The 12,560-nt window shown below is 42.8% G+C and overlaps 1 protein-coding gene across 2 annotated transcripts in view; it reads left to right on the plus strand.

The window, feature by feature from the left end:
- Positions 1-352: 352 nt before the first annotated feature.
- The window catches only part of scyl3 (SCY1-like, kinase-like 3), a 31,878-nt gene continuing 19,670 nt past the window's right edge, over positions 353-12,560 (plus strand). Inside the window, exons 1-9 of one of the 2 annotated variants that reach the window (XM_084309824.1) lie at positions 353-600; positions 708-893; positions 4,116-4,304; positions 5,290-5,403; positions 6,392-6,448; positions 6,606-6,708; positions 7,319-7,430; positions 7,516-7,593; positions 11,572-11,708. In XM_084309824.1, the coding sequence (XP_084165950.1) occupies positions 729-893; positions 4,116-4,304; positions 5,290-5,403; positions 6,392-6,448; positions 6,606-6,708; positions 7,319-7,430; positions 7,516-7,593; positions 11,572-11,708 (955 nt within the window). In that variant the 5' untranslated portion in view covers positions 353-600; positions 708-728. The remainder of the gene's footprint in view (positions 601-707; positions 894-4,115; positions 4,305-5,289; positions 5,404-6,391; positions 6,449-6,605; positions 6,709-7,318; positions 7,431-7,515; positions 7,594-11,571; positions 11,709-12,560) is intronic. The other variant, XM_084309825.1, reaches the window with a different exon arrangement.

Here is a 12,560-nt window from a genome sequence, read left to right on the forward strand (position 1 = left end):
AGTTTTCAATCAATCAATCAGTCTTTCAGGGAGTATTTGCTTTACCTGCGTTATCCCGCACCACTATGGTTTCAACCATTACTATTCATAGTAGGGGTATTTTTGATCTTGTGCGAAATGCATACACAAGTATAAACAATCTAGCCGTCAGTTTATACTGAATTATTCGGAGAACTCTTTACGATGTACCGCGGTTTTGAAGACGCTTCTAAAATATTTGCGGTATAGCTAACTAAGAGTTTTTAATAAGAGCAGACACCCCCGCTCTCAACACAGTAGTGGTTTCGTCCTCGTCGCCCTGACCGGAAGAGGTGGTGTTTACACAGCACTGCTTTTTGCTTCACGTTAGCAATTTGCTAGCCAGCGAAAAATACCGTTGATGTCAAGTTGTTTGCAACCATCATTCTGACAATTTTGCAAGAGTATTTATGCTGTAATAATGATGGTTTTGTGACGCCGAAGGGCTACTGACCAGAAGCAACGCAATGACTATCTGGCCAACGTAGCTTGCGGGGTTAGCCAGCGAAGCTAGCTAACTTTCCTCACACAGCAGCAGCAGCAGCGTTGGGACCAGTACAGGGTACAGGTACGGCCAAACAGGTAACGTAAACACTTCCCCTAGGGCAACAAGTATTGTGCGTGTTTTGACTCGAGACTCTCTAGATAACCTCATGTGTGTTGTATGTTTGTTGACCCTCTCCCTCCAGGTTAACGGAGGGAAAGCGACCATGGGCGCGGACAGCAGCGCTCTGCGGAGCTGCGTGCTGGAGGAGCCGCTGCTGACGCTGCCCTCGGGACTCGCCATGTACTCCGCCGTGCTGCAGGACGGCAGGCTCGCTTCCGTGTTCGTCCACCAGCAGGGCAACGAGGACAAAGTCAACAAGGCGGCTAAAGTAAGCATGTATGCTGATGACCTGAATCCTGATGATGTCACATGTTGAGGTCAAAATTAAACCAATATATCAAGGCCCCCAAAGCACCTCAAAGGCGCTAAAAACAAGATTACAAACATCACAAAACAAACTGGTCAGACTACTACTTGACCTTACCCCTAGAACCCACCTCACCCCTGCCCACTTTGACAACCTAGGATCGCTTAGAAGAGTACAGCAACTCTACAAGATACACTACACGACTAAGGTACCCATGTACATGTCAAAATACGTCCCAATGGTCAGTGAATACCACGACCACAACACCAGAGGAAGCTCAACAAATCATGTTAAACCCAGATTCGGCTCAAACTAGGGACTAAACACGTTTAGCAATTATGCCACATCAATGTGGAACGCCCTACCCAAAGCTGTAAAGGAATGTGAATCCCTACCCACATTCAAAACCGCTCTTAAAGAGCACCTACAGGAGGCTGCAACGAAACTGGCCACCGTAAATGTCCAAACCCCCCACCCCCTCCTAATAGACAGTCTCCTCCCTACCGCATGTATATATTCTCTCCCCGCCATATGTATATTTCTCTCCCACCCACCTCCTCCTAATGTACAGTCTCCTCCCCACCGCATATATTCTCTCCCCGCCGTATGTATATTTCTCACCCACCCCCTCCAAATGTACAGTCTCCTCCCCGCCATATGTATATTTCTCTCCCACCCACCCACCCACTCCTAATGTACAGTCCCCTCCCCATCATATGTATATACTCTGTCAGGATCTATGGGTAACAGTACTGTATATTTGAATACCGTTTATGTCACAAATGTATCAGTACTAAATACCTGTATGTCCCTATGCCATAAATGTCATGTATGTTGTGTATAAATGTCAATATGAATTGAAAATGGGGGACCCTGATGTAAACAAGACAAACGTCTTTCTCTGGTCTGCATCCCCTTAACAATTGTGTGTATTGAGCCGTACTGTATTGTACCCATTCTGCAATCTGTTAAACAAAGTTTTCATTCATTCATTCACCCCCCCCCCCCCTGCGGTGAAAAGTTAGTTTGTATTGATTGAAAATGTATTGATTGAAAACTTTATTAACAGATTGCAGAATGGGTACAGTACAGCTCAATACACACAATTGTTAAGGGGATGCAGACCAGAGAAAGACTTTCGTCTTGTTTACATCAGGGTCCCCCCATTTTCAATTCATCATAACATATATGACATACAGATAGACAGTACTGCTACATCTATACATTTATGACTAAGTATTATGCTATATAAGTTACCCATGAAAGGTTTGATTGATTAATTGAAAACTTTATTAACAGATTGCAGAATGGGTACAGTACACAGTACAGCTCAATACATACAATTGTTAAGGGGATGCAGACCAGAGAAAGACTTTCGTCATGTTTACATCAGGGTCCCCGGTACAAACCGTTGCATTGGTTTATTATAATTGTGTGTGTATGTATATATATATGAGGTGATTCTCATGTACACAAAGTGCCCAACCCTCATGGGTTTCTAAGACACGAAAAATACTGTCGCAGTGTTCCATTATTCCAATATTCTGCCTTCTCTCCCAAGCTTGGCAAATACAATCTGCTACAAAAAAGGTTCCCCTGAAGCACAACATTTTCATATTCATTATCCTGCTCAAGGAAATCAACATACACATGGAGGAATTTTTCTACTAAAAAGTACACCCTCATAGACGGGACAGTAAAACAAAACAAGAACTTCATTCTCAGTTTTGCCTAGCTCTCTCACACACAGTCTGTCCTACAGTCTCTGGCATTAAAGATAACATTTTTGAACTGGGTAAAGCACCAAAGCTACTTTGAAAGCAATACAGTCTAGGTTTGCAGCAGTAGTCTGTGATACCGGTGTTACTGTGTTCAGACATCCACAAGTACCGTACATTACTTGCCCACTGCCCCCACTGATGTATGTTTTCTTTTCGTCACCGACTGTGGGCAGTGCACACACAACACACACGCATACATACATATACAGACACACACACACACACACACACACACACACACACCACATATTCTTCAGAGCAGAATCTGAAGCCACTAAGTGCTGGCAGTGCACACATTCCCGCTCCCTTCTGTTCTTCCGCTATTATCCCTCTTTCCTTTACCATTTCAGTAGGCGATGTTTGTGCGATGTGTTAAATAAGGCTGCAGCTACAGGTCCGTCTGTCAATGAACAGATAGAAAAGTGACGGATGGTATTACTGTCCGTTGGTTTATTTTAAAATTGGAACCTAATGGGAACTCTTGTCTGTCCAACAAATGGATACTAGTAATTGAAAATCTATTAATAACTGATGTAGACGGACAGACACAGTGGATCGATGTAGCCATATGACGTAAAATATCAAAGTAAGCACTCTACAGATATTGTGTCATTTTGTAAAATGTCTGGTGTCACCCGGTAATACCGGTCTTGTCATGAGTTTATTAGTCATGGGAAATTCAGATTTTTGGGGATGGTTTGGATGTCATTGTGTGAAAAGCTGCCACAGAAAAGAATGGAATAGAAATACTTTAATCATCCAGAGGGAAATTTCGCTCCCACGACTACACAAATACACGACTGCATGACATGACTACATGACACGGCTTCACAACTTCACGCTTGCGGTTGCTATGGCGTCAGCCAATGGGGTTATCGGTCATTATCGCAGAGTTATTATGCTGCTGTTTCCACTTATAATATTTTCACCAGATTGTATATAAGTTCCCGCTTCAGGTATCATCATTCTGAGTGGACTGATCTTCTGGAATCAGTGCCTAGTACTCCTGTCTTTTCATTTATCGCATACTGTATTGTATTTTATTTATTTATTAATTCTTTGGTCATTTAGTGTCTGACTCCTCACCTCATGTTGCTAGACAACCAGGACACTGCTGGTTTGTCACTTTTGTATTTCCACTCCCCTGTGTGTGTGTGTGTGTGACACAGCATCTAGAAAGGGATGCATTAGACCAGTGTTGAATGAATAACGCCAGGCTCCTTGGTCTTTAGCATTATCTATTGGGTTTATAATCTGTGATGTTAATATCCACACAAACACAAAAGTCTCTAGTAGTATCTTTCCCACAACGTTGAACAACCCGGGGGGTTAAAACGACAGTGAAAGCGGGAGGGGGTGAAGAGGTTTACCATCTAAATCGCTCTCCCATGGTGTCACGCAGCACCTGAAGACCCTGAGGCACCCGTGTTTGCTGCGCTTCCTGTCCTGCTCGGTGCAGCATGACGGGGGCATCCACCTGGTGACTGAGCGGGTGCAGCCCCTGGAACTCCTGCTGGGCCGCCTCTCCCCGGAGGAGATCTGCGCTGGAATCTACGACCTCCTGCAGGCGCTGGTCTTCCTGCACGAGAGGGTGAGGAGAAACACTCTGCACGAGGCGCTTAGCAAGCGGGCGCAAAGATGGGATTCCCGTCAGACATATTCTACTACATGGAGAGATTTATGATGGGATTCCCGTCAGACATATTCTACTACATGGAGAGACACTACAGTGGCTCAGGAGGTAGAGCGGTCGTCTGGTAGTCTGAAGGTTCCCGGTTCGATTCCCGCTCCTCCCGGACGCGTCTATTCGAATCCTAACTCATGTATGCTTCCGCGTTCGCGTTTTGCACTCCGATTGGCCACTGATGTTTCTGGTCGCGCCAATCGTGTGACGGCAAGTTCTTTCGCCGGTTAAGCTTAGGCACTCTTTCGAAGTTGGTTAAGGTTAGAGTTTGTCTTAGAGCAGGGCGATAGAACGCCAGCCCTGATTCCAAACTCTAACCTTACCCAACTTCGAAAGAGTCGCCTAAGCTTAACCAGTGATAAACTAGGCGTTAGGTAGTTTGCTGCTGGTCGAGGCAGAAATGGGCGCGTCACGCGATTGGGCGCACATGTCACATGACCAGAAACGTCAGTGGCCAATCGGATCGCACCAGAAACGGCAGTGGCCAATCAGATTCGCAGAACGCGGAAGCATACATGCGTTAGGATTCGAATAGACGCCTCCCGGACAGCGTGTCGATGTGTCCTTGAGCAAGACGCTTAACCCCTAATTGCTCCCGATGTGCAGGTCGGCACCTTGCATGGTCGCCTCCACCATCGGTGTGCTGAATGGGTAAAATGTGAGGAACAAAAATTGTAAAGCGATTTGGATAAAAAGTTTGTTATATAAATTTACCATTTAAATCCAGAGGACACAATTCTAGATGATTGTTAGGAGGAGTTCTGTTTTAACGTGTCGACACAGAGTGTTTATAAGGCAGTGCCGCTCTATGCGTTGTCCTTTTATCAATGCCACATTGTTATGCCCAATTTTTGAGATAAGATCTCAATTCTCTTCCTGTCTCCCCCTCTAGGGAAAATCAAGTCACAACAATGTATGCATTTCATCCGTATTTGTTAGCGAAGATGGTCATTGGAAACTGGGAGGAATGGAGACCGTCTGCAAGTTCTCCGAGGCTACCGCTGAGGTAAGATTTAGAAGATACTGAGCAGAGCAGTGACAACAGACTGAATAAAGCCTTCCTGTAGAACCAGTAGTGATAGAATACACCGGAATGTCTGAAGGTGGAGCACACAGACCACACTCATGTCTCATGTCTCACAAAAACATCATTTGCGTTTGATGCAGCAATAAAAATTAACCGGAGCCTTTCAGTGTGTAGACTTGGAAGGGTTGGAAGTAAACCTTCATTGGAGGGAACTCACTATGCTTCTCAACACAAGTACATTAGATATTTGAATAATAAAAAAATATATACAGTACCAGTCAAAAGTTTGGACACACTTTCTCATTTAACTGAATGAGGTGTGTCCACCCTTTTGACTGGTACTGTATATGTTCAGTAATGCCCTGAACAGGCTACAATATGTGTGAAATTCTGCTGCCAGGGTTCTCACCCGCACCAAGTCCTGGCACCACATCACCCCCACCCTCATCCACCTCCACTGGCTTCCAGTCAAGTCCTGCATCAATTTCAAGATCCTCCTCATCACCTACAAAGCCCTTCACTCCCTTGCCCCCCGGTACCTAGCGGACCTCCTCCATCCCTACATCCCGCCCCGGAGGCTGCGGTCCTCTGACTCTGGTCTCCTCTCCATCCCCACCACCAACATGCGGACTGTTGGTCCCAGAGCCTTCTCTGTGGCCGCACCCACCCTCTGGAACTCACTCCCTCCAAACATCCGTTGTGCTACATCCCTGCACTCCTTCAAATCCCAACTCAAAACCCACCTTTTCACCAAATTTGTAAATGACTGCCTGATTTCCCCTTTTTTTTTTTCGTTTTCTTTCTTTCTTTCCTTTTGATTATTATTTTGTTGTTACGTTGTTCCCTGTCCCCCTCCCTTAGCTGTTAAGCGCCTTGGGTCTCCTGAAAGGCGCTATATAAATGTAAGATATTATTATTATATATATATATATATATTGGATAATATTTCAATATTCATTATCCTTAGTTTCTCGGCAGCATTCAGAACGTGAGAGAGACCAGTTCTGTTCCTCCAGAAGAGCAGGTAAGAAAGTCAAGTCAATGCAACAAAACAAACAACGAAGTCAATAAATGGAATGCAGTTCAAAGAAAAATGAAATGGTACTAACTGAAGAGTCACTGACTCGACTGGTGGATTACTATTGTTCTCATTGGATATTGAAATTGAACCTGTTTTACAGGTCGATGGCTTCAAAACCCTCCCCGATAAGCACGCTCACTCTCGAGACTGTTTCTCTTTTGGAGTGATGGTCGAGGCCCTCATCCCTCTCCTGAATGGTTATGGTGAGTGTCATGTCACTGCTACCCTGAACACAATCCCTGAAATCATGTGTACAGCAGTCTTTTGCTTTTCCCTTCCAAGCTGCATTCAGGAGTTGTTCCAAACTAGAGAGCCGGTATAAACTTAGGGGAACTTGTGTATTCAATATCGCAAAGGCAAGACAAATTAAAAAAGTCGATGTATATCTGTTAAAGGGGTAAAACTATGGAATAACTGTGACAAAGAAGTAAAAATGTGTAGTTCGATACATACATTTAAGAAATTATTCAAATATAAGGCAATACATAAATATAAAACCTTATTATCCTAATTATATTTTATTATAACATAACTATTAAAATTGTGACAAAAAATAAATAAATTTATACGTTTTGTATATAAAACTGAAACTTTTTTAACCTTTTGTTTTTGCAAAATTATGTACTGAATTATGTTTTCTTGTATTTTTTTTGTAAATAATGTAAAGGTAATTTTCTTTCTTTTATAAATGTTCTACTACTGTACATTGCTTTGTAAAAGAAGACCGAAATAAAATCATTCATTCATTCAAGTTTATTTAGCAATTGTCACGTTATGTTCTGTTTTTTTCTTTCATACATTCACTCTATCTAGTGTCTGCGGAGCTGTCTGAGAGTCTGAAGACGACTCTGCAAGTCGGCCTGTTGAACTGTGAGCCCTCAACTCGACCTCCACTCAGCTCCCTGCTGACTCATGACTTCTTCAGGTTTGTCTCGTCATCTTCATCACCTCGTCTTTTGTACAAAATGTTTAAATTGTGGTTTAAATAATTTTTTTCCCACATTTAACAGGAATGACTTTCTAGAGGCGATGAATTTTCTCAAGAGCCTGACCCTTAAGACGGAGGAAGAGAAGAATGAATTCTTCAAGTAAATCTTTACATTATGGTCCCACGTTGCTCTAAACCTGCTCATCTCTGTTCTTTCCTCATCAGTTAGTGCAGTGTTTCTTTGTAGCATGTGTCCCATGGAACTGAATTCTATAGGGAGGTGTAGTCTGACGTCACTTTAGTTTCCCTGCGCGGTCCACCCATATAGGGATTTATCATTGGGGAAATGTATTATCGGCTATTGTAATAATGCTGCCACATGAACATTGGCAAGCTTTCCATTTTTGCACAAAATGAGCTCCCTTCTATCACTAACATTATTGTTTAAGCATTTTTGGTTGAAATAAAGTTAGTTAAAAATTGTTTACTTTGTTGTTAAAAAAACCTGTTGAGCTGTAAGGTCCCCTTATAAGGGGACCCTGCTTTTCTTGGATCATAAATCGATCAATAGAGACCGTATTAGATCCCCATGTGGGGTATCATTAGAAAGCCACACTCATTGGCTTCAACCCTGTCAAATGTTTCGCGATCGCCAAATGATTGACGGAGCCCCGGGAGTCGGGGGGGGGGTTAATGTGTACTTTGGCGCACGCCTCACATATCGGCATGTAACTCGAGAACCGCTAAACGGATTTTGTCACCTGAAAGGACATTTGACAGGCAACAAATAGGGCTTTAATTCTATCTATATATTGTATTAAAAGAAATGTACCGCACCGTGACGCCCGTACCGTAAATTTGCGGGACGAATACACATACCGTTACACCCCTACTGCACACACATCCACATGTACACACTCACTTTAAACAAACACTCACCTTATCACTCACTTTAGACACTTTATATTTATCTATTATTAAAGAGGTCGGCAAAGTGGCACGTCGCAAATCGTCATCAAATCGAATAACATTTATTTGTAAGGCCCGACAACACACGTTAATGTGCCCATGGGCCGGACACGTCTTCTTTAAACAAGTCAAGAAGAAACATAACAATAAGTCAAGAACAAAACAATAACACCATAAGGTCCAACAAATTTCAAATAAATGCTCAAGAGGTTAATGTTTTTTTCTTCTTCAAATGTATCCAAGGGTAAAGACCATAACCCTATCAAAACAGCAGTCAAAGTGTATACGGTATTTACATTTTTACAGATGTTTTATACGATTTACCGAAATTAAGAATTTATTGAAAAAATGCTAATTATATCTTATCGTAAATCCGTGAGGAAATGACTAAATCCAGATTTAACACTGCCATTGGAAAGATGAGCCTTTTCCCTATCCATAGATGTATGATTTGGCCATAATAAGGTCAAGTTCAAGGTCAAATATGAATTTATAATTTATTACTGTATCTACAAATCCTTCTGTTTAATCATCTTCCCTTTATTAATTTGCTTAGATTTGTACACTTGATCTCATGAAGGTGCTGAATGAGCTCAGTGAGTGAATCTCTAGCGCCGCAATTGTAACATGGTGTTATTCACCGGCACAGATGCAAAATAAAATCATAATTTATATTCTCCTTTTTCTTATTACAATTTACTCAAGCCTAGTAACAGACACAATATTTCTGACACTGGGAATACATACCCCCAGGTCCCTAGATGTTCCTAGATACCAAGAACATGCTAATTGACCTTGTAGAATTGGAGCAATCTTCCATTTACATAGGCATGTACCTTTAGGCAACATTTCTGAAAATAGGGCTACAGCTTAACGGGTTAAAAAATAACTACACTTACCAGTAGAACGCCTAATACACGTCACGGCCGTTGTGTAGTTTCTCAGTGAACGAAAACATAAACGTTATTTTCTACGATTAACTCAATCAGCACCAGGGGGCGCTAGAAACGACATCGCTTTAATCAATGGGGAGACTGCGAAATTTGCGAGTGCTTAAAATATATCTTATATTATAGCTATGTGTCTAATACACCCGTCGATTGTCAGTGAGTTGCTTCCAGTCAACATGCACAAAACCGATTGTTTTGTCATCTGTACATTTCCGTTTTATACCGTTTTGAATATGAGTATAGTTTTGGTGATTCTTAGTAATCCCAGGAAAAGACGCGATAATAGCGTTTTAGTGGAATACACGTATCACGTTGTAATTTTTCGCCTGATTATCGAATCTTCCTGAAATCAACGCTAGATTATCATTATTATGTCTCCTCGTGCACACATGAAATGGCCCTCGCAGCCAACGGTAAAAAGCACACACAGTCCACACAGACAGCTTCGATCGCGGTAGAAAGAAATATCAGATCAACGCAAGATTGGATATATAGAGTCCTTACCTGGTCTCTGATGTAATGCAAAAAAAATAATCCAATTATCTGATCGCCATTCCAAATACTGCTCGTGGAGGGTCTAATACACCCGTCGATTGTCAGTGAGTTGCTTCCAGTCAACATGCACAAAACAGATTGTTTTGTCATCCGTACATTTCCGTTTTATACCGTTTTGAATAGGAGTATAGTTTTGGTGATTCTTAGTAATCTCAGGAAAAGACGCGATAATAGCGTTTTAGTGGAATACACTTATCACGTTGTAATTTTTCGCCTGATTATCGAATCTTCCTGAAATCGACGCTAGATTATCATTATTATGTCTCCTCGTGCACACATGAAATGGCCCTCGCAGCCAACGGTAAAAAGCACACACACAGTTCACACAGACAGCTTCGATCGCGGTAGAAATAAATATCAGATCAACGCAAGATTGGATATATAGAGTCCTTACCTGGTCTCTGATGTAATGCAAAAAAAATAATCCAATTATCTGATCGCCATTCCAAATACTGCTCGTGGAGGTCCGTCCCACATTGTCCGGCATTGCATATGAAGGGGGGGGGGGGCAGCATCGCAGATGTATCGTTTGTAAATGCTAGTCCTGCCTAGAGTATTTAAACCCCGCCCGCACAGCTCAGATCGGCCCAGAAAAGAAACTACACCATTTCTAATGAGTGCAGTACCGGCTGGAAGCCGTAGGCGGCAGTATTTGCCCTTTTGCGAGCTCAGACCCATTCCCAATGATAATATCAGGCTGGATGGATGAAAAATCAATGGATATATCTAATAAAAGGAATAATGATTAAAACCCGAGTTTTCTCGTGATTGGCGCTGAACGGGGTTGGCGAGTTAACCCGACTTTTCTCGTGTTATGAGTTAATTGCGAATTTTTTCACGTTGAGCTAGGGCTGGGCGATATAACGATAATTATCGTGATATATTTTAATAATCGATAATTAAACATTTTAATCTTTTTGTATTGTGACCTGCAACAGGGCAGCTTTAAAACCAGACAGTGGACAGACTTGTCTTTCTTGCCTGCAACTTAAAGTAATGGCTTTGCTTGTCCAAATGACAATACTGACCAAATTGAGATTTCTTTTTCTCTTGTCCATTTATTTTGTTTGCTTTCTAATTTAAAATACAGTTTGAAACAGTCTGTACACAGTAGGCTATGTGTGCTAGCAGAGCTAGTCTCCAGTCGCGAGTCATGGTGCACATGTGCGGTGGTTTGTCCACCAAAAGATGGAAAAGAAACTAGCAGAGCCAGAACTGTTCAACTCCCCTGGAGCCACAGCCACTTATTTAGGTACTTTCGCTTTCAAACCAGCTGCAGCCTGAGAACTGGAGTGTGAGGGGCTGTAACACTAAAGATGGCGGCAACAACAAAGAATTGCTGCAAAATAAACATTTAACAAATTACTTTTTTTTAATACTAATAAAAATATAGATAATTATCGATATCGAACGATATGAAAAATGTTATCGTGATATATCGTGATAACATTTTTGGCCATATCGCCCAGCCCTACGTTGAGCTATAGATTGTGGATGAATACACACAGAAAGGTACACCATGCCAATGTTCATGCTTTTATTTGTTTTAAATGAGACGGATTTAGAAATGTGTCCATTGAGAATACATTGCAATTTCAATTGGGGTGGGCCGTGCGGGAAACAACAATGACGTAACCACTACACCTCCCTATACCTGTGTGTAGGTTCCTGTTAGACCGGGTGCAGAGCCTCCCCCAGGAGCTGCTGGCTTCCCGCCTCGTCTCCAAACTCCTCAACTCTCTGGTGCTCGCAGAACCCATGGCTGTGAAGAGCTTCCTGCCTCATCTCTTAAAGCCAAAGGGTAAGATTTGACAACATGCTGCTATTGGCACTAGTGGTAGACCGATAGGGGTTTTTCAATGGCTGATGCTGATGCCCATATTTAGAGAGCAGGGCGGCCGGTGGATGATATATAATGATGATGTTTTTCTTTTTATGAATTCAATGAATTATAATGAAATCGATTTCAGAACGTGACTCTTTGCCTATTTTAAGGGAGAGCTGGGTACATTCAGAAGCAACGTAATGTATTCATCTGAGGGGGCGACGGTGGCTGAGGAGGTAGAGCGGTTGTCTGGTAATCGGGAGGTTTCCGGTTTGATTCCCACTCCTGGGCAGTGTCGAAGTGTCCTTGAGCAAGACACTTGACCCCTAATTGCTCCTGATGAGCAGGTTTTAGATTTGCTGTCATTTGGGGCGGCTACGTGGCGTAGTGGGCAAGGCGCTCGCCACGAATGCGGAGACGCTGGGCTCGCCTGTTCGAGCCCAGCGCTCCACATTGCTTTCAGTTTAGCTGGTCGTTCATACTACCGGTAATACACATTGGCCGTATTAGGGGGTGGGAAACTGATGGGTGGGGATCGGGCGTTGTGGACAGCGACTCCTACAGGTCGGTTGGTGCGCCTGCGCAGTAGAATCAGGAAGTGTCGGGGGCAGCGTGAGCCTCCCCCGCGTTACTCCTCGCCACTGAGAGATCGAGCTGCGCAGGTGAGAAGATGCGACTGCTGTTACCTCAAGTACCGGAGGGGACTTGTGCTATGTATGACTTAGTCCAAAAGTGAAAAAAAAAAAAAAAAGATTTGCTGTCATTTAGGAGTAACGTCGTGTCATTTAGGAGTAACGTGTCAACATTTAGAAAAGACGATGGTGACTG

The sequence above is a fragment of the Notolepis coatsorum genome, assembly GCF_963971535.1.
Source record: "Notolepis coatsorum genome assembly, chromosome: 3".
Classification (NCBI taxonomy): domain Eukaryota; kingdom Metazoa; phylum Chordata; class Actinopteri; order Aulopiformes; family Paralepididae; genus Notolepis; species Notolepis coatsorum.